We start from the raw sequence: 27,048 nt of genomic DNA, 5'->3' as shown, positions 1-27,048 counted from the left end.
AAATGATGAAGAATGATGTGTGTTGGAAAATATGGAGAATCGTTTAGATCGAATATAGGTAACCGGGTAGGTAGGTGGACGTTTTGGGATCCGTCGCGGGATTTATGCATGTGTGTGTGTGTGTGTGTGAATCTCTCTTTTCCGTTGGGTGGTTCCGTTGGGAAACAGGCAAGGGTAGGAAGGTCGCGATGTGCCGTGATGTTACTAACTTTAGTAATCCACAGCGTCAAACGATCACAGAAATTTTTTTCCCAAAAGACTGCGTATTCGAGTCTCGCGACCGTTTGTAAGCATTTGAATATTAACGAGATCGAATTTTCCATTTCTTGTGACTGCAACCATTTTTCAATCGTTATGCAATTCAATTATTTAGTCATTACCGATCGTTCTTCCATTCAATTGATCTCTGTGATCGTCTGAATGGGCAAAACGCATCTCTGGCTGATCTATCGCGTTCCGTGGTACGCTAGATGGGGAGAGATGTTGAGCTCGAAGACTTCGCGTCGAAGAGGACCGCCGACCGTCACGCCACACAATAATGCATGCCCTCCAACCCCCCCTCCTCATTTTAATTCGATTTGTAATCTGAGAACAACAATCCGCATAGCAATGTATCTGATTGAAAAAGATGCAGATGTGGACTGGGTTTCTACAGAATTTTTGGGACAAGTCCCACATACTAAGAATTTTTTGACAGTTCAATCTGTCGCGCCATGTTGCGCGTAGATTAATCACGAGAATTGGACGCAGCTTCATGCGCCTAAATTAATAACGGAAATTGAACGCAGATTCATGCGCGTAAATTAATAACGATAATTGGACGCAGCATCATGCGCGTAAATGAATATGGAAATTGGACTCATCTTTTTGCGCGTCAATTTTGCAAACAGTATATAAAAAAGTTGCGCACTCTCGATGTGCAAATTTTTCAGCTCTTCGGTCAATTTTTTGACTAATAATAAAGTTTTCAAGTTCCACGGCGCCTTTTGCGCGTGGACTTGATACCCTTCAATTATGAGAGAACGCGCGGCATTTGAAAACCAGCGCCAATGCGCATCAACATGAATCTCGGTAGTGTATACTGATAGTGGAAAATCTTGGCGTAAGTATTTGTGAAATATACATGAAATGTACAGAAATACTCGTTTAACTGATTATATTATTTTCTATTTCAGAGCGACAAAAACAATTTTCAACAAACGTACTGAGAACTACAGAAAGTTCAGTCGAAAAAGAAATTCACTTTAATAACTTGAAACAGAAAGAGATGTCGATTCAAGAAGTTTAGCGTTTTTTATTCGTCAATACAATTGATAATAAAAATAACGAATGAAGCGAATATCATATTGGACTCGACCCATTTTTCGTCAGCGTATGAAGTTATGTGATTGTGCTAACCATATCTTCATCTGTTTCAGCTAATAAAACTTTTTGAGAATATGTAAATTTGAACAACTGGTGAATTTGAAAAATTAACGACGGAGCCAGGAATCGAACCTGGAATCTAGCGATGCTTTACCGGAGACTTACTCCACTAGACCACCTAGCCGCCCTGACTCTGTTGTCATTAATTTCTCTCATAACCAGTGAGTTCAAATTTGTTTTCATGTGCCCGATTTGTATGAGTAAGAATTTCTTCTCTGCATGCACGATGTAAGGAGACTGTAGTGTGTAGATGTTTATGTTTACCCTTTTCAATCCTTTGCTTCCGATGAGAAGCCCGTAAGACGGCAATGCCGTCTAATAAATGAGATGCGGGTGTGCAAATCATTAATCTACGAGAGAATTTTGTTGAGAATATGTAAATTTGAACAACTGGTGAATTTGAAAAATTAACGACGGAGCCAGGAATTGAACCTGGAATCTAGCGATGCTTCACCGGAGACTTACTCCACTAGAAAGCAAAGGATTGAAAAGGGTAAACATAAACATCTACACACTACAGTCTCCTTACATCGTGCATGCAGAGAAGAAATTCTTACTCAATAAAACTTTTTGTTTGAGATAATCAATCCTTTTTCAGATCCAGCTGATCGAACCTTTATCCGTTTCAGTTAATTGAGCCTTTATTTGTTTCAGCTCATTGAACCTTTGTCTGTTTCAGCCAATAAAATTGGCCCGCTTCAGCTAATCAAACCTTTCATCTATTTCAGCTCATCAAACCCTTTGTTTCTTTCAGGTAATCAAACTTGTTATCCATTTCAGCTAAACAAACCTGTTATCTGTTTCAGCTAATCGAACCCTTTGTCTATTTCAGCTAATCAAACTTTTCGTCCGTGTCAGCTAATCAAACCTTTTGTCTGTTTCAGCTAATCAAACTTTCTGTCTCTTTCAGCTAATAAAATGAATCGTTTGTTTCAAGCAATCAGACTTTTTGTTTCTTTCAGCTAATCAAACCTCTGCCTGTTTCAGCTAATCAAACCTTGTATCTGTTCCAACTGGTTCCAACTAATCAATTTGTCTCTTGTTTCGTTAACTATATTTTTTACGTATCCAAGCTAAGTATATTTTTGTCTGTATCGACATATGTTACTAATCGTATTTTCATCTATTCCAGGTAACTGAGTTTTATTGACCATACTGAAAAATTAACATTTCATTTCTTAGGCTTAGGTCTGCTTCATGGTCAGTCATTTTGTTTTCACTGAAACATCGATTTAGCGATGTAATTCAGAATCATGATCATCACAAAGTGTAGTGAAATTTATTCAGCTACAGTTTTTTTTAATCGCTTTATTGTCTTTTATTGTGATCGTTTTAGTATCAGAATTTTTTTTTCGAATCGTTCATAGGTAATGTTTGGTTTGTATTTCACTGCAGAATTATATAGCTGTCGTATTTTGGTGGCTGTGCTTACTATTCTACTCCGATTTGTTTCCATTTCTTGAAAGATTTCTTTATCGTCTTCCGATAGGTAAATTCCAACGTCTTACAGCGATTCATATTTTCGATCTTGGTTTAGTTGTTGATTGTTTTGTATATTCACCAGGTTCTCCATTTTAGTGATTATCTCATACCTCATCAGAAAAGAAAACCCGTGCGCGAACATCCAAAGTCAATCGCCTTCCGCATTTAAGATAAAAACCATCACTTTTCACTCGTAATGAAAACAACTATCTTTTATCTATAATTAAAACAGTCATCTTTCATTGATATTAAATAGTCAGCGGGTTATATTAACTGAAAAAATTTCGAACAAACTGCGAATACACGCGAGTACAAATTGACTGGGAAAAACAATTTACCATAATTGACACGTGAAAAAAAGTCATTTGCAATTTTTCTAAGAACGTAAGATCAATCTTGCAACTGTTCTCCATGGAGCGGTCCTACTGGGGATACCACGTAAAAAAACACGCGTCGGGTGCTCTACCGCTTGCGGTTGTGTGGAAATGAGCATAAGTGAACTTATTATCACTGGTCAAATACTAACATATTGTAATTTTTCAAATGAAAATTTCATTCTTGCGTAAATTTAAATCATTGTCAATAAAACTCATACTTCGATAACGTGTAACGCATATGGAATCGTAACACCTTGAGATTTCTCTAGTTTAGTTAGGGTGAATTTCACGGAAATATATTCTTCTTTACGATAAATTTCGTTTCTTAATCGAAGTCAACGAGGTGCACATTCCTTTGGCAATTTAGAGTATGGCAATTCCAACATCTTTCTTCGCCGCTTGACCTTTCGCAGTCGACACAGTAAAATCGTTCAATTGTAAAATTCGAAAGTTTTACTCGCCACTCATTGAAAACTCTACTTTTCGGAGAAATTAATTCAATTTCATTGCCTATCCAGCACAGTATTCCCAATATTTTTTTCTTGAATTTTTTGGATTACAAGAATTCGTAAATTTAAATTTAACCGCGCCTTGTTACATCAACTTCATACTTGAAGGTCCTGAGCACAAGTCATTCAGCGCTGTCGCCGACACGCGTCACGCACAGACATTGACCAAACAATTATTAACTACTGTTTGGGTCGAATCACGTTCATCCGCAATCAACACGGTACTCGGATCAAATTGTTACAATAAAACGCGATATTTGCATACTTAATGAGCAAGTCTCCCGTGACAAACGTTAAACAACAAAAAAAAAACGAAGCTTATTCAAAACCGCCTACTAAAAATGATAAAAAGAACCATGTTCAAATTTTGTAGTAGCTCATAGCTAGCGCAGTCTGGCGGCTACCATCAACACATGGTATGCATATATCCAACTCAAGGTAACAGGAGGCCGGTGTATACACAACTTTATTACACAACAACCCGCTAGAGCGCAAGTTAAACGTTCTTTGAGACCCTACCCACAAATATTTCTACTTGTACGGAGCCATCATCTTTGCGTTTTGTTCGTGTTCTCGATCAGGACCCCCGAGAGCCGAGAGCAGGTAGGTTTAGAAAAAGTAATAAAATTGTAATCTTTCATGATATTGACATTGCGGTATTTTTTCATTTGGATATTACCGATCTCGTGCTGATATACAATTGTCGTAGGTAGTTTTAAATATGACATCGTAACTTCGATAATTCAGGTTCCAATCGATTAGGTAACTCTTACGGCCGCACTTACGTCTGCTACACGTCTGCTGACTGGGAGATGGCTGTTCGCAATGAATATGCATACGCACCAGATGATAAATCCTGAAATTCGTTGTTCGGTTATTTTTCCAGTTAACAATGGCTGGGAAGGTTTTGGCCACTAGGCTGTTGCAATGCAGTCGAGTGCAGAACACCGCTGGTATGAGCACTTATGCGAACAAGATTGGAAACAGGGAAGTAGTATGCTATGGTATGAATGGCGACCCGACCTATATTGACCGAGTAGACTTCCCCATGCCAGCAATTCGCTACAAGGAACCAACTGCTGACATTCAGGTGATGATTCAGGACAATAACTTTCTTTAATTTTTTTCAATCCATATCATTGGTCGACATACTAGCAATTTGTAAATAACAACACTTAGTTTTTTGAAATGAAGGATATTGTGTTCAGTCGATCTATTCCCAAACTCTTCGATGCCTAAAGCTAGCTATACATTCTTCAATATATATCACAAACCAAGTTGCACAAAATCATTTGTGATTGACATTAGGCCCGAGAATGACACAATGACGCCCAAAGGTCCACGAACGTTCTGTCAGGACTCGAAAGTTATTGATTGGTCAATTTTTCACATGATCCTGTGCTACTTGGAAAATTATAAATAAAAGTAAAAAAGGATAACATGTGTCCATGTAATAAATTTCATAAATTTCACAAACATCTTCAATCAATTCAAATAACAGGTGTAAAAATATATGATTTACTACAATTTTTTTAATCGTATCACGTTTTTGAAATAACTGACTGAATTAAACAAGAGAAATAGATTCCCAGGTATTCTTGATTTCAACATTAAAAAACATGCGGAAGGAAATGTCGTATGTCCTTGATGAAAATGAAGTGAAATATTTATGCACAGTATATGAATTCCAGCACTCAGTAACGGTGCCAAAATTGTCAGAGCAGTCAAGATTTGAATAAAAATTGCTTAGCCAGTGACTCTCTTCCTTGATATCCCGGTGCAGTTATTTTTGTTTATAAATATTGCAGATAATTCCGTCTATTTTAAAGTTATTAGAATACATTTCCCTAATTATATTTCACTTGAATTAAATGTTTTCATGATACAGAATTCAAACTCCGTTAAACAATCTATTTGTTACAAATAAGTGCTGCCACTATGCCTCCACAAAAATGGCTGAAAAGCTGTTTCTCGTATCATTTATAGCGGTTTTAGTTTGTACTGTTCCGCTCTGTTCTGCTGCACCGGAACAGTCATTTTACATGTGCAATTACTGTTTCGGTACAACAGAACAGAGCAGGACAATGCTAGCTGAAAATACTACAGAAATTTCTGTCAACTAATTCATAATGAGAACTAAGCAATAAATCTGAGGCAATCAGTCTTCTTTGTAAAGTTGAAAAATGAACTATTATTGTAGGACAATGTCATAGTTAATGTAGAAAAGTAGTTTCAGGATATTCAATGACACAGATTGTTGTGAGTACAGGCTCTTAGAGAAAAAGAAAAAGGAGACTGGAAAAAACTTTCCATAGATGAAAAAAAAGCATTGTACCGGGCTAGCTTTTGCCAAACTTTTGCTGAGATTAATGCACCAACCGGCGAATGGAAGAGTATTATTGGGTGGGCTTTATTCGGTTCCAGCCTCTCACTTTGGATTTTTATGGCCATGAAGAAATACGGTAAATTCCATTTCTAAATATATCATTTACTTCATTCGACTCTGGAAAATAAATATAAGACGGCTTATGTTATATTTGCAATTTTTCAGTCTATCCACCACTACCAGTGACGTTTGACGAGGAACATCAACTTGCTCAGCTGGATCGTATTATAAAACTTGACATGAACCCTATTGATGGAATCAATGCCCGTAAATAAGAAGTTGATGAACAATATGTACTATAGTTATATTATTACAGTAGTATAAAGTATGGCAGTAACAAACAAGTTCTGTACATAAAATCGTACACCCGTCATACGGAAAACAAATAAAAATCATTTCTAATAAATCACATTATTTGTGTCGGATACTTTATACATTCTGGTAAAAACAATATTCGAATTGTTACCCTATGTTTACCAAAGTCAAGTGTACCTAGTACCAATAAAGTTTACGCATGTGAAAATTTACTCTTTCAATACATCACGATTTCCAACTCTCATTAGTTTTAATTTCTAGTTTAAAAATATTTACAACCAACTACGTCTTTGATGTTAAACCTGTTTGATTATTGCTTTGCGTTAGCTCTGAACATTTTCTAAACCTCTGGGCTTTTGCAAATCATAATCGGTATGTAACAACAAACTACACTGGTATGTACGAATTTGCTATTTAGTTCATAAGTAGCCAACTTTAATGATTCTTCAAAACGTACCTCCAATTACTAAATAAATCTCAGGTGCATGTTCAATTCCTAGCCTGATTGCCCCAATACTTAAAGAAACATCAGCTGGTGACACACAACCATGAATTACAACGAATTCGAAAGGGGACACCAAACTGGTGTTCCTTGTTAGATGCATACGTTTGAATTTACCGATTTGGACAATCTGACTAATCTCTGGTTGACATGAAAAAAAATGTCTACCTGAATCGTGTTCATAAGGTATACATCCTAGTAAAGTGGATTCTCACTCCCCATAATTTGAGCGTATCAGAAATCATTGATGCGCCTCTGCGATTGGTTAGAGGCTACCGTAGTCAATCTTATTCCTGATCAGTTTAAATAAGGAGAGTGAGAATAGACTTTACTTGGGTGTATATTCGTCTTAGGATCTGACTTTGGTTGTACTAGGCATTTAAATATTGTAAGTGTATTTCGATTTTTGGCGAACTCCGTCCACGTTTTAACAAATTTTTCTTCGTTACCAAAACTTGATTACGTAAGATGGTTTGGGGTGTTGAATAGTATATTCAATATTGGGCTCGCGCTTTTCCATTTTATTAAGAAACGTAATGAACTATGTGTTTGTACTTGAGATTATGATACAACAATATTGTATATAAATAGTGATATCTCATAGAGACCGCTTATTTTTTACATATGCAGTCTGATAAGTTTGTACAAATTACAATCAATAAGTTATATAGCAGCATTAATTACTATTTAGGCTCATTCGTTCAAAAACAATCTTTCTTACATATATTCGTACATATAGATTTACACATTTTGTTACATTGCTATTAACTGCTATATTTGTACATGCTACTTTGTTGCTATACAGAAATGATCATGACATAGGTATATTACAAAAAGAGGCTATTGAAAATTTGTTATGAATATGGATTTTAATCCATACGAAAAGTGGTATCTGAATGTTTGCGAGGAAAACCGTGTTCGTTTTATCACACAAAATAAAAATATCTACATAAATGACACTCATTTTCAAATTTCACGTGTTGTGAGTATGTTACAATATTTACAATGGGCATATCCCGTTATCACCATTTTTCTTCATTTTTTCGTATTATTATAAGAATATAGTTTCATATAGAAAACTAAGTCTTTTTCGTATTAAAGGTGAATGTCTTATGACACTGTAAAACCCCAAAAGACAAAGGATGATAATAAAAGCAATTCTACTGCACAAAGCTGCGATAAATCAATATATTTCACCGAAAATGGTCTATTGATTTGGTGAATATGATCAGTAATGAAATCGCAGTAAGAGCATAATAATACTATTCAAAAATGTTAAAATAAACTGTGCGATTATTACTTAGAAACCCTAATTATCAGTCAGAATATAAATTGAACTAAATCATAATCAATAGTACCGAGAAAAAAATTCTTGACAAACGATATTTTTGATCAGATTACAGAGCTTTTAAATAAAAGTTTCATTCTTAAATTTTAAGGATAAGAAAATTCCGTTTTTACTTATCGACTAAAAGAGCAAAAATGAAGTCATGCAATCAGTTTAACCCTGTTGCAGCATATTACCTGCAAATTGAACCAACTGCCAAATGCTTGGCTATAAATGTAAACCCTGCTTGATGCGAAACATATAATATGAGGAAACATTTGTTTACTTATAAAACGTAGCAGTTGCAGTACATTGTCACTATTACCTAAGTTTTGGACTGCAATCTGTATTGCTAAGATAAATCGCACGGCAACTTCGACACACTGTCATGACGAATTACTGTATTGTTTTTCTTTTTTTTGATTTTTCTTTTTTTATGTTTTTGTGATTTTGTAATTTTTTTTAAGAGAAATAAGTTGGACACACTGAAACACAGGAGATACTTCATCACCGCACACAATCATTTCCGGGTCCACGGCGAGTTAGCTGAGACTTTTTTCGCTTCATTGTAACAGTTCTCATATTCGGACTCTGATTTCCACTGTTACTGTTATTATTGTTGCTGTTGCTATTGTTATTGTTACTGCTGCTCATATTATTTTGCTGTGGATGTTTCACCTTATTTTTGCCAGAATTATTGTGGCTTACTCCGTGTTGATAATTTCCACGCGAGTTGTGCTGATTATTAACTGCAAATAATTAATATTACACATGATTGGAAATGAAAAGGTAACCAAAAAAATATATCTTCATAAGTTAGCTCATGCTATTCTGCATATCATATTAATTGCTCTTCAAGAAAAATCAATTAGCAATTGTACCGGTTAAATATGTAGTGAAAATATATCATACCATGTGCATTTGGTTTGTAGTGTTTCTTTGGCTGACGTTGCTGACGTTGCTGGTCGTCGTAAGTATGATTATCCTCATTTCTTTCTTCTCCTTTACCCTCAGCAGTATTAGGTGAATTGCCACGACTGCATTCAGAATCCTATGAAGAAACGGCGTTAACCAAAGTATGGTTCGTAACTTCGACTGGCAACTTCTTCATTATTGTAAAACATGACGTAGGTAAACGTCTTTTGCCAATTAGGGGGGTATATGCAGTCAAAGATGTTGAGAAATTGATTTTGTATATCCCTATGCGATTTCAAAATACCTCTATTATAAAGCAGATACAATATTTGGCCTAGCATAGTTTTCATCGTCTTGAAATTGATAAAATCTATGTTATAAGGTATGCAGTGTTTGCATATATATAGGACAGCTAAGTTCGGAATACTTTTTCTGCCAACAATAAGCTTTATGTGTTACACATTTACCGTGTCACTGGCAGGTGCAGAAAGAGTTGATGCATCTGACCCTGTAGAACTGGAAAGAGAGTCCGTCTCGCCAAGAGGCAGTGGGAATGTTTCTTTAATCCATTTTCGATACTCAATCACTTCGTCTGTTACCCGAATTATTCTGCCCAATATACTGTAAGTTGATAACATAAATCCTGATATTATACACAACTTCTATCAATATTTGTTACTATTGTATATAACAATAAGATCGTTGCATAATAAGTACAACTGAATCAGAAAAATGAGACCATACATGTTTTTATGTTTCTTGTAAATCGCATCATCAAGTATAACAAATTGATTTAAGAAAAGTGAAATCTTATGTATACAGAAAAATCATATATTCAACTTTTGACGTCGATATACCTTCATACTATATAGTTGTCATTTGTAGTTGACAATACACGCTTCACAGAAATTTTAGATGTCTCTCTGACGCGTTTCAAAATCAAACAGTTAATTTTTTTTCTGGAGTTATCAAACCTATAAGATAAGATTGCTGGTTTTTTTTTTTTTTTTTTTTCATTTTTATTTTCATTACTTTTTGCATAGTCTGCAGGAATATCTTTGAATAGTCGAATACATAGCCAATAGAAACATATTCTGAATTAAACCATAACTCTGCAGCAACTAAAACAATTCTTTTTTTCTGTAAAACATGAAGTAATTGCGATTTGAAACTAAATAAAAAGTACTTCCATCTCATTTTTCTTCACAAACCACAGAAGCTCAAATTACAGGACTAGTAGCAACTAATCTATTTCAAAAATGTTAACATTGTCATTTTAATCAACCGTATAAATTACTATAAAACTACGAATGAAATCTAAAATGGTCATTCTTCAAAGATTTTACCATGTGAAGTCAATAAAAAGAACAATAATGTACCATGTATGATGATATGTATATAATATTGGAACACAGTAGTACAAAAAGAACAAAAAAACAAGTGCAAGGTGTTTTGCATAGGTAAGACAAATGTATATGTTTCAAAATATTTTTCTCGAATCATCCATTTTGTTAAGAATTCTAATAGTTTCACAGGTGAACTCTGTTCGCGTTTTAATAAATGTAATGTTAAGCCATGCTATCAGCCTTAACATGATTTTTTGTGTTCTGTTTTTTCTACGTATCATTTAATTTAAGATTTAGCATTGCGTCATCAATGCAGTTGAGATTTGTGCTTACCTTACTTTGTTTACATCATTTACCAGTATATTGAGAGGACTGACTGCTTGAGACAGGACAGAATAAGCCCAATCAAAGGCTTCCTTTACATAGAGAGCTCCGTAGCTACTACGACCAATGTCATTGCCTGGTGCAAGCGGATCTTCAATGCACAGAAGAGAAGGTCTGTGTCCATCGATCATATCACGTTGGACCTGTAAGTTACCATGAAATGATCAATTAAGGGCATGCTCAATTTATAGTTTAGATCAGACTGCAAGCAATTAACTAAATAACGATCATACAGTCTACACAGAAAAACAATAAAATCAACCTTGAACCAATTATTGTTCATGAAATTGAAACTACTGCAAAATCGTATTCAAATTTTAGTAACAGTATCATAAATACCTGACCCTCTATCATATGTAACAAGAAAACTGCAATATAACTGGACATAATTTTAATTACACATATGAAAGCAGCAGTATTTTGATTCGATTATAAATTATAGTACAATATGCTGCGTTTAGTAGATTGAGGAAACCAACTCTACTATGAAAGACTCTCAAAACTGTCAGCACTCAAAAATTTTGAATTCGTGATAAGAATCAAAGAACTAAATGTTGTCGCCTTGATTTGGGAGCCCAATATCCCCCAAACAAAATTTCTGACAATGTTTGCGAGATTAATAAGGTAGTAAAATTTTTAGTGATTTTCATTTCTGTAATCAGTGAATTGCAACAATTATTCTCCTATTCAAAAATTGTTGTATTAACAGGTAATACAGAAAGTTTAAAAACGAATTGAACTGTCAGAATAAAACTGGACGTACCTCCTCTTTAGATATGTAAGTACCACCATCTTTGACTCTAATACCAGTTTTAACATAATTGAATTTCCTGCCATAGAGTTCTAGAAATTCAATCAATAATACACCCAAATTAGCTTTCGGACAATAGGCATTCTGTCTAGGGTGTAGCTGCAAGATAATTTCATTGCCGTTAATACATGTCACGGTATTAGTATGGTAACGAATTGATCTAGTCTAAGAAAGAAATAATTTTCGAGTATCAATAAGAACGAACGCAAATGTTGGTAATAATTACCTGCAAAAAGCTAATAGTCATCAGAACAAGACTGTAGGACGAAATGCCACCTGTGAATACTTCGTTTAGGTCTCTTTGCAACAAAAATTGTTTTAAAACCATGACAAGTTTGTCAAGTACAGGGAACTCATGTTTGTACGAATTGATAAGTTCTGCAGATTTAACGCCATTATCCATGTTGAAGCTGATGTCCATCTTGATTTCAGTTTCTTTGTCAGTCAGCTTCACAATTGGTACGCTAGCTTTGTCTAGTACTTTGATAGATGTTGGTTCAGCTATATTGCGGTCCAGCAGTGCTCGTTCTAGTGTTCTTAATGGAAGCATTTTCCACATACCAATTACAACCAGGTCAATGTCACTGTTGGGAACGTATTTATTATTCATCGTTATATGCAATTTCAATAAACATAACAATAATCATTTCAACTTTATGATATGTATGCATCAAAATCGTAAATACTATTCACTTTCACAAGTATTTCCAGGCATAACTAATATCTAGGACAATTTATTACCAAGTTTGGACCTAAGGGAAATGGTTACCTTGTAGGTAGATATAGCCCAGTACGAAAGCTTCCAAAAACTTCAACTTTCGAATTGGGCCACAAGTCGTGTATCACATCTTCTATTCTTTTTACGACACGTAATCTCAATTTCTGCTCTTCCATGGAGGGACGCATGTAAGTGAAAAAGTCCTCGATCTCCTGGTGTAACCTGATAGAAAGTACACACAATATTAAACCTGTATGTGATGAAATTAATATCATTCATACAAAATTCAAAGAAATAGTAAATACATTTTTAAATCGTTTAACAGAATCATTTATACATATTAAGTTTCTACCAATCAAGCTCAAACTCAAATTATCACTAATATTAATTGCAAGTTCCAAAGATAAATGAATGCAGGTCAGTGCAATATTTTACTTCAACTTTGTCATTTTGTGTTTCGGACAGCTAACCAAATTTTATTCACCCATCAAGAACTTACTACAGAAACTTAATACTAGCAGCATTGCGAGGTTTCGATTTACCATGATTTATTGATGTTTCAAATATATTTTTGTACTGTAAAACAGGTTGCAATTTTTCCTAATTATCCAAAGAAAAGATGAATTGTTTCCAAATGATTTTCGAAATATTTAGTCATACCACGTAATAGAAATTAAAATTTTTATTGCATCGCAGTTAAGTATAAAATTACATATTCTAAAGTTTGTCGCATTTGTTGCGGTGGTACCTAAGAATATATCAATAATAGATTAGAAGGAGGAAATTTTTCATAGCACTCTCAAGACTTCTCATCATTTACGCATCTATGATGGAGAATTTTTGCACAACTCTCTAATTTACACAGCTTGTAAGCCATTCTTTACTAAATTGGTATGAAATTTTTTACATCTGTTCTTCAATGTTCGTTCAATCTACATACATTTCGATATGTCTACATTCAGATTCAATATACTCAGCTAAGTAAATTAGCTAGCTGATTCAGTCCTTTTCGTTTTTAAAATCAAATTGTTGAATAAAAATTTAAGGTTGTCATTCATTATTTATGTCACAATAATGAATTTCTAATCTCCACTTTTTCATTAAACAACTTAAATTTTATAGTCAAAAATGTAAAGAAAAAAATGCTAGTATCTTAATGTTGCTGAATTTGCATTTTGGAGATGAATCATAAAATTAACTACAGACCAGAACATGAATAAAAAACAATCTAATGAACTTGAATCACGGATGCACAAATTTAGTTTTTCATAATATTGCTACACCATTGATTCGTGATTTCATTATTGTACTCCATTAGAATTTTCAAGTTTTAAATAAAATTCTTTGTTTTTCCAATTTTTCAGATCTATATCAGTTTGACACAGTGAAAAAATCTGTGTACCATTTAAATGAGACTAATTTTTTTTTTCCAACCCCTGAAACGTTCGTATTTGGAGTAAATGAATCTGATACACTAACTAATATTTACGAACTTCAATCTCATTAAGGAAAATTTTTGTAGCGTAATACTGGGATTCAAGTTTTCCTAGAATAAGAGATGGTATATTGCACTTTGGTAAAGAGCACAGAAACAAGGACGACAAAATTATTATCAGCAGTTGCAGTTGATGTTACATAACTTATAGAGCTGTTATTGAACGAACGCGTAAAACATACATATCCAATTAGTACAATGCGTCCGTATTCGTTGACCGCTCGTCTCAAAGTTCGATAAACGAACGAGTGATGATCTCTATTATAAGAATTTTTGTCTTTCTCCATTCAGTTTCACTTTCAGTCACAACTTTACACCTCCTATTTCTCAAAATCCCTTCAAATAATCACAATCTAAGCAATTCTAATTCATGTCACTATATTATTTCAAGCAAAAAATGTACTGTATGTGTAATCGTTCTAAATTAGCAGAAATGTGAAAAAAAAGTTGAAGCACGAGTAAAGTAAGGTTAAAATTTATTGTGTTAATACGACAGCACATGACGAAAAAATGTAGTTACTTCAACTGTGAGAAGATCGTAGAACACGTAAATCATATAGATGAATTATTTCTGAAATAATCAATTTTATGTTTATATCCTACCAGTCTACAGTAGAAGTCTTCATAATTGCTGAAGAGACTTTATTTTTTTATCTATACGTTTGTGATACTAGCATTGCGAACTTCAATTTAATTTTTAGCTGAAATTATATACCCTGAGTTTACAAGAAGTCAAGCAAAAAGTATCGGTCGTCTTTGCATGTACAAACAAAGAAAGCTGCATGATTTAAATTTCGATCAACCTTTCAAATTCCAATTGTGTTCCTTCTTTATTTCTTGACCTGCGACTTTTTTTTAAACCTACCAGGTTTACTGTTTACTTGAAAAAATGAAAAGTTTGCTAGCCGCCTTGCAATTTATAAGATTATATATATAAATGGCAGAGTAGAAAACCGCCACCACTGCGCATCAAGCAGTTTTAGTACAAGATTTGCTAAACAGATTTATCGCATGCAAATAAATACGTAATAGAGATTGTGCGATATTCTAACATAGAGGTTGATGAACTAAAACATGTTCAACGTAAAGCTGCTGAATATGTGCATTGCACAGCTGATCAGTTAATAACGGTTGATTCATATATAAATCAATAGTTGCAAGACTTGAAAAGGAGACGATGTTATAATTTCGATGGTCATAAAAATCGTGGGAAAAAAAGAGAAAATATTCAACATCAGAGATGTAGTCGAATAGTTTGATTTAGGAGCGTGTTTGTCGAAGATTAGAATAAGTAGAAATATTGCCATCTAGGTGATAACTGAATGGAAAGTAGGTGGGTAGGTAGGTATGTAATGTGTCAGCGTGTCGGTGTCCTTGAATAAAATCTCGGCATGTGATACACCTAACCTCACTCCTCGCGATGTGGCGGAGACATACGGTTAATGAGGAGGTGGGTAATGGCGGGGTGGATATGATAAAAATGGAAAAGTAAGAGGCGGCGGCATGATAAAATTGTCTCACCCAAGGACTCCCTTCAAGTAATGCTTGTCCGGCTGACGCCAGGGACAACCGCCGTATTCTCCGATCAGAGCATCGGAATTGTAGTTCATACCGTAAGTACTAGCGCGGTTGTCGCCTTTCCTCCTCGACGGATTGTAATAAATGTTACAGGTACTGAGTTGAACGCGCGGTGCTAAACGATCCTCCCCGACACGACTCGACACCGAATCTAATGATATGTAATCCTGCTGCACTTTATTACCCATCGCGTTGGACGAATTGTCGGTCTTAAGTGTCAGGATATCAAGTCTCTTTTCAGCAATTTCAGCCTCCCAAAGTTGTGACCACAAGACCTTAGCGGGGCCGAACTGCTCGGGTTGAAACCAACCAATGTTAGGATCCATTAAATGAATCGGTCACTTATTACCTACAACTAATTAATTCGACAAACTAGTGTTCAATTTGTTTTATCGATTTATTTTAAAACTGTATAATTAATCTTTAATTATTTCCGACACCACGAAAAGACCATGCATACAGGTTGCACTGATTTATCTCCAATAGATGTCGTCCCCGCGCCGCGAATCTTAATACGCTCTATTATGCTCCATTCACACCGTCATCCTACGAAACCAGCGCTGTACCACTATCACGATCAGTTTTCCCTTAGGTCGTGATCTTGTGAGTTGATTGGCTTGTGTTGCCATGACGAATAGAAATTGAAACCTTAAGCCCCGGGAAAAGAATTTGAATCAAAATTGAAATAACCGTTAGACTATGAAGTTGGACTTAACACATTAATAGATAGTTTTCATTCAGAAAGAAACTGCTCGCGTTAATAACATAAAACAAAACTTTACAAAAAACGTAAATTATCTTAAAGTTGAAGAGAAATTGGAAGCGAACTTTTTTATTTGGAGTTAAAGACGAGAGTTGTCTTTTCTCCAACGGAAAGCAGGGAGTGGGAGATCCAATGTCTCTCCGCATACTAAAGATTGGTAACAGCGTTGCTCAGGCCCTCCCTATCTATCTATTCTCTCTCTTGTTTTGCTCCACCCCCTTGGCTCTTTCTCGGTCTGAGTTTCACATAAGTATAGTATTAGCTCTTTTCGAGGATATTTTGTTTCTTTCTGATAGATTTCTTTTTCAATTATCTTCAGAAAGAAAAAATATCCTCTAAAACAACAATTATATTTGAAAAATCCCCGTGTGATTCAGATTTTTCCCATAAAAATTGCCAGAGGAAAAAATAAAATGTAAATTGATCATAAAATCCCATGTTATTCTTAAGGTGAAATAAAAGCCTCGTCGGACAGCATAGAGTTGAGATAAAGATCTGAAAAAAAGTAGTTAATTGTTTTTGAATTATTTGGAGTCGTATATTTGATACACTCAAATGTATATATTATGGTGGTTCTTATATACGTGTATTTTCCATTTAAAATTATCGGAGCTTTATGTGGCACATGTCAATCTTGAAATCGGGAGCTACATATTGTATTTTCAAGGTATCATGTGTAACATTCATTTCAAAAGTACCTATAATATCGTATATATTTGGGCCCTGTACTAAAACATCGCGGTCTTATTATATCTCGAGTAAATTTATTTTCGACGGTTCGAAATGTACCGTCAGGTTTGAAATCAACCGTTAGGTTTGTGTACCTGGATACCCTTGTCGGCTATAGCTGGGTCTGATCAACTGCGAGACCCGTTTAGTTACCTGGAGTGGGTAAAGTGTGCGGTGCGTTGGGCGAGATCTGACCGAACCAGACGCGTTTGGCTTCGTCAGTGTGTCGTTCTCTCGTTGAACGCAGTATAGGTTTATCAGTAATTGAATGGGGCTCTCTGTTAATAGAAAGAGAAGGGCTTGAGCACGTGATTACTTATTATAGATCTAGCTATGGTATACAGTTCAGGTGAGAAATTACTGGCGATTATTGCATCGATTTTAAAGGTAATAATGGTGGATAGCAAATCCCATGCGGTGTTAGAATGAAAGCCGCACTTTTTTTTCACCAAGCGAAAAATGTATAACATGTATTATGCGTAATAATGCGATCCCATCGCTCGGTGAAAAAGGAGTACGGCTTCATCTTCACATCGCATGGGATACATTATACTTTCATCACATTTAGAGTCGATGCAACAATAAATAGTAATTTCTCTTCGGGAAGTGTCAGATTTATATTTATTTGTTAACAGAACAAATTTCTATATCTTAGTCAATCCGTTGATCAATATCAACAAAAATTGGTACGCTTCGCATGCATATATATGTACATATTACATACATCTGAACAGTTAATAGTAAGTATAATTAATTGTAACATTTATTACAGGCAAAGAAAATGTACTGCATCCCTAACATCGCTTTTTTTCATTATCTATCGCGTAAAATATTCGAATTACGCGCGGTTATATACTATTCTCGGCGGTCTAGTGACGTCTTTACGGCCATGACTGCAACGACAAGCGAGTGGTGAGCTCACGGACGTAACACATGCCGCTGCTAGCGCAGAGCGGCAGGTGAGAGGGATTCTTTTGCTTGGTTCGTTTTTTCCCGCTCTGAAACATTCTGAGACACACTGGGGTAGGTCTTTGACCAATCACGATGGTTGTATGAGAAGAAAATACAAATATTAACACAAAACAAACCAATTGACAGCCACAGGTTTGCTTTCGGTGACACAAAAAAATGACCGAGTCGAAAGTTAAAATTGTATAATTAATTGATACATCATTGTAAACCAACTAAAATTCACACACGTGTCTCTCTTATCTCCGCGGCCACTAGTATCATATGGACATGCATGCCAGGAACAACAAAAAAAACAGACCTATTGGAATGGGAGTCCCCATTCTTTGCGACGCGGTGAAGCACCAAGTGAACACTATGGATTGGTGGAATTACAATTTACAAACATACGGGATTATATCTCTGCGGGTGACAGTAACGGCAATACTCATGTATTTACACGCAGAGGTGAAATGATGATAAACATCTACTTGTTTGTTTTTTTTTTTCTTGCACTTCACGGCTATGATTTGACCGCGATCAACTTCATTGTAAACATACCTATTTACGTTACATTTCTGGATTTATTTACGTTGACCCTTTCACTCTTGATATTGTAAGCTCTGTATAATACTTTTTTATGCCCAAACTACGTTAATTTTTTCATCTTTGCCTTAATTTTTGACTCGTACATTTCATTTTGATCCAGCCTCAACGAAAATTCAATAGCCCTAAATTTGGTTTTATACGTTACCCATTTGGTTTGAATGTGTGTACAGCATGTTTTCTTTTATACTAATAATCATAGGTATAAGAAAATATTAGGTTTATTTAAAAACAGTGAACATTTCGATTATCGATGCTTAATAGTAAAGAAAACATACCTATAGATAAATACCACAAAGCATCGAATGTTTCAGGAATGTTTAATTTGAAATATTGTAACAAAATTAGAACGTTTCTGAAATATTATGTTGAAACTATTCTTGAAATATTGTAAACAATGTATGCCTGAAATGTCTGAAGCAAAATATTTTCTGTGTATTCTACATTTATTGTAATTGTTTCGAAACATATTTCGAATATTTATACTCGAATGTTTTCACGGCAACCGAAATATTTTTGACTTTAGATAAAAATTCTCTTGAACCGAAATCCGCCGTGTCGAAAGCAAGTGTCCATTTTGTAAAAATAAATAGTTTCATTCACCATTTACCTCCGGCATTTCATATTTTCTCCATTATATATACGTGCATGAATACTATTACATCTTTAATTGACGTATTAGATCTCTTTCGTTGCGAAAATAATTACCATGTTAACCAATTATACACATACTGCAGCCTCGATCTATTTATGCTAAAAATACCCATTCAAAACGCTGTTCCAAGGTCATTGAACATAAGTAATATTTAGCGTTTCCAAACATAATGTTGTTAAAATTGTGAATTCGAACTCTTCAAACGTAATTATGACGGTTATATAATCGGACCCACGTGCGAGAGAAGTTATAGCACAGATAAGTAGAACTAAATATGTTAAACGGGACAAAAATAAACTATCGTTTCAATGTTAGGTCATATATTTTTTCACAAGTAAATTTAACAACGTGAAAATAATCACGCGATACGTCGAAATGGTAGATTACGAATTAGAAAAAATCGTAGTCGACCTGTATCGTGAAAACAAGTGGAAAGACATAGTGGATTTGAAAGATACAGCAGATTGTTTTCAAAAGCTTAGACTTCTGTGGGTATGGCCAGATTTTGACGACTTAAATTGGTTGAAAAATGTTATTACCAAAAAAAATGTTCGTGAAATCGTAAGCATAGGATGCGGCAGTGGATTGTTGGAATGGTTACTTCAGAAACACTTGGGTAAGATCTAATTCTGACAAAATAAAAGAATCGAAAGGCATAATATAGTCTTGGCAAAAACACATTATGGTACTGTACGCTACCTAATTATTGATAAAATCGATGTTTTTTAGGGATCGTTATGATTGGCGTTGAAGTCGATCGAAAATGGTGGTCCAGCGGTTATTCTCCGCCGTTATTTTTAAATACTATTCACTTCATAGACGAGGAAAATGACAGTTTTAAAATACTTCCATCTCAAGCTTTGCTGTTTTGCTATTTTAACAACGGCCCCGCGTTTCTCAATTACATGAATGAATACAGGGGGAAGATGGTTATCATTATAGGCCCTGGTGAAGGTCGGGGATCTTGTACAGATCCGGCCCCATTTGATAAAAAATTTTTGGATCTTGGATGGATATTAGAATCAGCTAGGGAGATTAGAAACACAAAAGATTATATCGCTGTGTATGTTAGGTAACAGAGGTTCTTTATGCACTTTTCATCATATGTAAATTGTATGTTAAAAAAAAATCTAATTATTTATCAAAACTTTAATATCTCTTCTCTTCGACTGTGGTATACGTCATGATATAATGATTTAATAAAGTTTATTCATTTCCCTCAATACGTGTAAGTAACTATCTATATCTTTTCTACCTGCAAGGACATTGGTAAGCAAAGTAATTATTGTTCACCAGGACATCATCAATACCATTCGTTTTACCTTCAACTCATTTCGAGGATGCTATTTCTCTTACTTAACGCGTTATTCAGGAGATAATATTTTTCTAATCTTGAGTCCTCCACTTTTCTTGAACAGTAGTTATCCAAACATAAATTCCAAATTAGTAATCTGGGTAACGTTTCAAGGGTAATATACTGCAGTGGCGTGTTAATTTTGTAAGCTGAATCGACTAGATCGTTGAGAATTGTGGTATAATTTCAATTCTGGAATTCGATCTGATTCGAAAATAGACATATAAACAAACCGTTGCTCACCAGATCAAATGAATAATTCCTTCCATATAATCTATATAATTGGAAAGTACAAATAAATGATATCTAAGGATTCCTTCTTTAGGAATGAATCCAGGTGCAGATGAATATCGTTTATTCGTATGGAATCACACTTATTCTACAAAAATTGGCATTCCAGCGCAAGCAAGGAATTTGTCGGACAATACCTGATCGTGCTTTCCCATATGAGTAAGTAGATTCTGTTTTTTTATCGATTTGTATGAGCAGTACGGGCAAGAAAACATAAGATCGTGATTCAAGCCTGTGAACAATTCATAAAGTAATAGTAGATTTCATTAGAAGTGCGTAAAGTGAGTTTTTACATACGCGTATTGAAAATTATTTTTTATAACAGTGCGCGTAAAATAACCTTTTCTTTTGATCGTGATTTCCGTACGTAAGGTGCTATTTTTGACATACCATGTGTAGAGTGAGGTCATATTGATACAGCATTTAGAAATACTAACCTTGCGCACGGTCTGCCAAAAAGTAGCACTTTATATACAGAAATCAAGATCAGAAAAGCTTACTTTACACACGCTGTTACAAAAGGTAAATTACAGAGTTCACTATGCATAGTGTAAAATTATTAGTCAGAGCCTTACCTGGATGCTTGTTTTTTAAATGCACTTTATATGTCGATGTCTGAATGCAGGCATAATTGCAATGTGGGCAACTATAAGGTTTAAGGCCTAAGTGTTTTAATTTATGTCTTCGCAACGAATTATGGTCCCCTGTAGCATACGAGCATTGCTCGCAGGAAAATGGTTTTTCTCCTACAAAATCAAGTAAAGATTGTTTGATGTATGTGCTGAGACTTCTTTAACGAATAATTGGCAGTCAATTTGCCTTTTTTTCTTACCAGTGTGGCGCCTCAAGTGAAGTTTAAGGGCACTTCTCGTTGATGCTGAGTACGAGCATGCGTTGCATGTGAATGGCTTCGACTCCTTATGCACAGCGCCTTGATGCAACCTCAACAATCTCGCATTGGTGAAATTTCGCTGGCATTCATCACATTTTAAAGGTTCCTTTTCTTTGGCTCTGTGATGAGCTTGGTGATTTCTTCGCTGCTTTTTCGTTTTGAATCCTAGTCACAGACATACATAGTAAAGTACAAATTATAACTGTACAATTTAACAGAGAACACCAAATGTTGTTGCAATTACCTTTACCACAATGATCACATAAAAATGGACGGTCTTCACCATGTATGCCTCTGTGTTGGTTCGTCAAGTGACTTAAGCTGTGAGTGTGGTACAGAACGTTATAGATCAGTTATACGTGTATCAATTAATTTGGCTTTTAGACGGTCTCACATAAATGAAACTCTCTCAGAAACTCACATAAATTTGGTTGAAAATAAATATACCTAGGTGTCTTATAACTGCACAAGTCACAGCAGTGCAATTCCATATCTATTATATGCGATCTCCATAAGTGACCAGCCAAATTATTCCAATTATTACTCTTAAATTCTGCACATTCAGGACACTGATAACTGATAGTGCATGGAACTGCCCCAGTGACGTGACATTTCTGGTGATACACAATGTTTTCCTGCACCAGCATACGTACTCCACAATCTTCTATTTCACATCTGTTAATAGATATTTTGAATGTTAAAAAACTTAAGGGTGTAGCTGTTAACACATTATGGGACTAGCAATATCTTTTTGATTTCGGGTTCCTAATAACAATACATTTTATTAATTGATTCTAATAAAAAGAATATGTAAATGAAGGTTGATCAATATAATTTCGAATAAAACGAACTCAAATCAATTGAGTAATTTGTTACCAAGATATAAATTCCCAAAGTTCACCCACTTTTCATTTACTCATGTATACCTGCTTAAAAGTGATTTGGTGAGCATAAAATTGCGTTATATGTCACAGAATTTACTTACATTTCTGTTTAAATAAATCACCTCTGCTGCTATCGAAATGTTTTGAGATAAAAAAATTTTGAAATAATACCTTGATATCCACAAGGACTATAAAGCACGTATATTGAAATTGTCTAGAATATGAATTTGTTGAACTTTGTATGACTTTTTTACAATAAATTGTCCAAGTTTTATTTGAAGCACAAGTTAACTAATTTTATAAAACTGGTTGGGTTTAATACAGTTGAAATTTTAAATTTTGATTGGGTTAATAATGCATGATGATGTATGCTTGTATGTTAGGTTTAGGAAGTATTTTGGGGTTTAGGGGCTTACTTGTATCCCTGTTTTACACTGACAGCTTGCGGCTTATTGGAAAGACTCTTAGAGCCTTTAGGCCTCCCTTTACTTTTTGGTTTCACCTCTGGTTTTAAGCTTTTGGCCTCTAACCTGGGGCTTTCTACAATCAATTTTGATGCTGGAAGACCACCGAGTTCTATTTCTGAATCTGAAATTCCTCTATCCACTGTATCATCCTCTTGCAAGTACCCTTCACCCTCCTTATCGTTTTTGAAGTTAACAAACTCAAAATGGCGTTGACTATTTTTGAGCTCAAGAAAATTTAGATTCTCGGGACTGTCACCATTCTTGATTTCAACTACTTCAACTGTTTGATTTTGCTGCCCATTAGATTTGTTTGGAAATGTTTTATTGTCATTCAAAAAAGTAAGATCTTGTATGTCAACTGTCTCTATAGGTTCTCTTATTGATACCGGCATATTATTCATGTTTTGCATACATTGCAACTCGGTATTTTCAACCAATAAGTTGTTCTTTGATAACTTTGAGGTAGTTTGTATGTCCTCAAATGAGGTGAGCACTCTTGGATTTGAAACCAAAAGAGACTGTACCTGACTGTCGTTTTCAAGAAATTTATTAGATATTTCTGTGATGAGAATTTGTTTGTTATTCGTTTTTGCCGTACCGATTTCAGAAAATGGTTTTTGATTCTTGTTGACAATTGCCAAAGTTTGCTGGGAAAACAATTGTTCAACCATGAATTGAGCCTCTCTTTCATGTACCTGAAATCAAATTTTTCTCAAATAATCACAGATTCAACTGAAATATGAATAATATACAACTATACTGTTTACCTCATGATCATGCACAATGTGAGAGAAGAGTGAGGCTTCATGGTGAAAAGTATTTGAACAGCCTGGACATTTGAACATTTTCTTTTCTTTGCTCCTAGATTCGTTTATATGCTCCTTTTTGATGTGTTCAAAAATAAGCACCTCATTCAAACTCATGTAACAACAATCCTTGCATTTGTAACATTGTAGAGTGTCCGTCAATTTTTCTATCGTCTGTTAGTGAAGTGTGGAAATCATTTTTATTCGTAAAGAATGTTTAAAATTGATCGAATTAATCTTTAGTTTGAAATACATTTATCATGAATCATCATTTTATTCAAAACAGTGCTGCGGATTACCATGGAATTATTTTCCACCGATTCCTCGAATTGAAGTCGTTTTGTAGGTCGGTTTGTTTGAAATCGGATCGAATCATTCGTAACTGTATCTGCACAGTACGTATTCCCATTTTTAAGTAGTTTTGCTGCACCCTAAAGATGAACAAATTAAAAAAGGTTTCTACAACGATTCTAAATCGTCATTAGTGGACCCATTTTTTGGAGCTCAGGTCGGAAGAAACAACAAATTCCTGATGCCTCTGTCATTATGTCGTGGTCTTCTTTTTTATCAAATACAGCCAATATCATGCATAAAATCTTTGAAAACAACTCAAAGCCCTGAATAATAAGTTTGGATTGATGTCTTAAAGACATCATTGCATGTCATTTCATTTTTCAAACTTGCGTGTATTGACTGTAGTAATAAGTTTCAAGTAAGTTTTGTACTTGTATTTATTTCATATGTTACGATTTCCGGAAATTGTTACTAATACGAAGTACAAAACATTTGACAAGAATGAAATAGTGTTACTAAAATATTTTACCTGAATGTAAGGCAGCAAATGGCCATCATTTGAACTTTTCTCTCCCGTTTCCTTTTTAGTGTGATTAGAGGTGTCGTTCGAGATGATTCCCTTGTTTGTACCTTGCATGTCTATGGCTTTCAACACGGAGTCAACTTGACTGCTGCTGATGATAGGGAATTCTTTTTTCAATAAGAAATCAGTTTCATGTTCGTAATTGTTTATCCTAGTTGCGTTCGGATTCATTGTTTTTAAGTTATAAAAACTTTCGTTCGATTTTGGCGGCGATGTATGTTTGGATGAATTCTTCATCTCCATATTTATACTCTGTGCATTTATCGGTGTTACTTTACTTAAGTCTGCTGTCGATGTCTGCTTCCCTTTAATTGAACTTGTTCTTTTTGCAGGCGATAGTAATTGCTGCATGATTACAACAGGCTTTTGAGATCTAGATTTCAATGAGTCCACGGAGTCTGAAGATTGAATTGTAGCGGCATTCGATGACTGTGATTTGTCGATTTCCTTACTGGATGTTGTATTTCCATAAATTAACAGTTTAGATTCTCTACTTTTACTACTAGCAGAGTTTGAGGCATTGGAACTATGAGAAGATGACTTTGACTTTGTTGGAATAGTTTTATATACATTATTACAATTAGTCTTTTCATCAGTTTGTGAGACTGAAATTTGATCCTGAAGTACAAGGTCAAATTTTGGTGGTACTGAAAATGTACAATTAATTGTGTTTGATTTATCTGTAGTAAAGTTGCATTGTTGTAATATACCATTGTTAGAAAGATCATTTTTCAATATCGTGTACTCGCGTGGATGTGTTTTTTTTTTACATAAAATTTTGTCATCATTATCTGTGATCAGAATCGTATTATAAGCATCTAGAGATTGATTTGGGACTATAACGAGTTGCGTAACTATGTCTTCAGTTCCACTGACTTTCATGCGCTTTGGATTTTGGGGTGTTGATAAGGAATCCAAAATCTCATATTGATCAATTACTGCGACTGACTTGTTACTGTCATTTTCTAATGCAATTTGACTAACTCTCGGTACTATGGTAATGTATCCGGGTTCATTTTTGATGGCCAAGCTTTGACTTAGTTCCACATTTTGAACACCCCTTGGGAAATTCGTTTTTGGCGCGATCGCAATAGGGCGCATGGGAGTCAATGACCTACGCCGTTTGTGACCCAATTTTGCTTTCGAGAGTGGCATTTTGAGGCCGCAGTGTTTTTTCGATGGTACCGATAAAACTTCCACGTCATTTTCATCCATTTTTCCAACCGGAGTTGTAGTCGTGTCTGAAAAATAGAATGTACATTAGTCCAAGGTACTTGAACGTGAAAAACTATTGCCTTTTTTGGCCCGTAAAGAGGCTACATGTTGACAAATGCAATGCAAATGCATGTATTACTTATAGAGGTGTTAGGATATTCAGGAAGCAATTTTAAAACTTGCATTTCACTTACTTTGAATGTCGGGTAGTTTTAATAGTTCGAAACTCACGGAATCATAAGCAAACCAAAATAAATAATATACGGATCAACCGCCATTTTGTAATTCTAGAAGCCTCGCATGAGGCACGACTCACGGAAAACCATTTCTCTTGGCGGCATAATCAAATTCTTACTGTATGATTGTTCCAAGCAAGGCGTCGACTGAAGGACTGAAGCTGAAGATAGTGGTTTGTTCCGGGTTTATCAACGCTGTCATCCTAGTTCTCTGATTTTCATATTTTATGCGTATCAGAATCACTGATCTACAGTATATAGTAGAGATCAGTGATCAGAACACACATTTGGCCATAGCCTTAAATATGAATCAGCTTCACTGTCTAAATCAAGAGTTGGGAAATTTCTCCAGCAATGTGATTTGCGATAATGATAGTGAATTCGAATAATAGATTTCTGTTACTTGATTAAATGAGTATTAGCAAATTCGAATAACACAAACTAATGTATCAACAATTTGCTAATAGGTTGTGTAATTATAACGTGCAGAGATCAAGGATATGCTGGCTATACATTTTCAATTAGAAGTGACTCTCGTCGACAATATCGAATACTTTATAAGATAAAAATCGGAAAATAAATCCACCACAATAAAGATGATAAGAAAATTAAATTCGCATGATCACAATTCCCAAAAGTTATCAATAAATTGTTTAAACAAAACATTGTTCAACAAATTTTCAGGGAATGTTTCTTTTTATCATGTGAGATGAAATAATTGATTTTTCTGACCACATGAATTTCTAAGGAATCCT

General features: G+C 34.8%; 4 protein-coding genes and 1 long non-coding RNA gene across 8 annotated transcripts; 3 read left to right on the top strand and 2 right to left on the bottom strand.

Annotated features, from left to right (window-relative positions):
* Positions 1 to 4,249: 4,249 nt before the first annotated feature.
* On the top strand, positions 4,250 to 6,588 carry LOC124213565 (Cytochrome c oxidase subunit 4). The gene is made up of 4 exons (XM_046614976.1): positions 4,250 to 4,396; positions 4,680 to 4,883; positions 6,063 to 6,255; positions 6,345 to 6,588. Exons 2-4 carry the CDS (start codon positions 4,686 to 4,688, stop codon positions 6,452 to 6,454), a joined length of 501 nt encoding a protein of 166 aa, XP_046470932.1. The 5' UTR covers positions 4,250 to 4,396; positions 4,680 to 4,685; the 3' UTR covers positions 6,455 to 6,588.
* LOC124213563 (non-canonical poly(A) RNA polymerase protein Trf4-1) lies at positions 6,098 to 16,167 on the bottom strand. 3 transcript variants are annotated; one of them, XM_046614972.2, is made up of 8 exons: positions 15,514 to 16,089; positions 12,549 to 12,719; positions 12,006 to 12,363; positions 11,732 to 11,878; positions 10,918 to 11,111; positions 9,706 to 9,859; positions 9,236 to 9,374; positions 6,098 to 9,072 (listed from the first exon to the last, which is right to left on the bottom strand). In XM_046614972.2, exons 1-8 carry the CDS (start codon positions 15,894 to 15,896, stop codon positions 8,831 to 8,833), a joined length of 1,788 nt encoding a protein of 595 aa, XP_046470928.1. In that variant the 5' UTR covers positions 15,897 to 16,089; the 3' UTR covers positions 6,098 to 8,830. The 3 variants fall into 3 exon arrangements, with proteins under 3 accessions (XP_046470928.1, XP_046470929.1, XP_046470930.1); XM_046614973.2 differs by lacking the exon at positions 11,732 to 11,878 and having other exon boundaries at positions 15,514 to 16,093; XM_046614974.2 differs by lacking the exon at positions 6,098 to 9,072 and having other exon boundaries at positions 9,242 to 9,523; positions 15,514 to 16,167.
* A 1,052-nt stretch (positions 16,168 to 17,219) lies between these two features.
* LOC138190520 (uncharacterized) lies at positions 17,220 to 18,173 on the top strand. Its single transcript, XR_011176531.1, has 2 exons — positions 17,220 to 17,411; positions 17,835 to 18,173. It is a non-coding gene; the product is annotated as an uncharacterized lncRNA (long non-coding RNA).
* A 1,437-nt stretch (positions 18,174 to 19,610) lies between these two features.
* Positions 19,611 to 26,375, bottom strand: LOC124213562 (uncharacterized). Of its 2 annotated transcripts, XM_046614970.2 has the most exons (10): positions 26,252 to 26,375; positions 24,789 to 26,083; positions 24,265 to 24,396; positions 23,927 to 24,139; positions 23,109 to 23,854; positions 22,256 to 22,483; positions 22,053 to 22,129; positions 21,749 to 21,973; positions 21,492 to 21,662; positions 19,611 to 21,148 (listed from the first exon to the last, which is right to left on the bottom strand). In XM_046614970.2, exons 2-10 carry the CDS (start codon positions 26,055 to 26,057, stop codon positions 21,000 to 21,002), a joined length of 3,210 nt encoding a protein of 1,069 aa, XP_046470926.1. In that variant the 5' UTR covers positions 26,058 to 26,083; positions 26,252 to 26,375; the 3' UTR covers positions 19,611 to 20,999. The 2 variants fall into 2 exon arrangements, 1 of the variants encoding a protein (XP_046470926.1); XR_006881900.1 differs by lacking the exons at positions 19,611 to 21,148; positions 21,492 to 21,662 and having other exon boundaries at positions 21,911 to 21,973; positions 22,230 to 22,483.
* On the top strand, positions 19,647 to 20,731 carry LOC124213564 (uncharacterized). Its single transcript, XM_046614975.2, has 2 exons — positions 19,647 to 19,887; positions 20,001 to 20,731. The coding sequence occupies exons 1-2, from the start codon at positions 19,647 to 19,649 to the stop codon at positions 20,345 to 20,347; spliced, it is 588 nt and encodes a 195-aa protein (XP_046470931.1). The 3' UTR covers positions 20,348 to 20,731.
* Positions 26,376 to 27,048: the final 673 nt, after the last annotated feature.

This window comes from Neodiprion pinetum, chromosome 3 (assembly GCF_021155775.2).
Source record: "Neodiprion pinetum isolate iyNeoPine1 chromosome 3, iyNeoPine1.2, whole genome shotgun sequence".
Classification (NCBI taxonomy): domain Eukaryota; kingdom Metazoa; phylum Arthropoda; class Insecta; order Hymenoptera; family Diprionidae; genus Neodiprion; species Neodiprion pinetum.
Note: the sequence above shows the minus strand (reverse complement) of the source record. Positions and strands in the feature narration are given on the sequence as shown.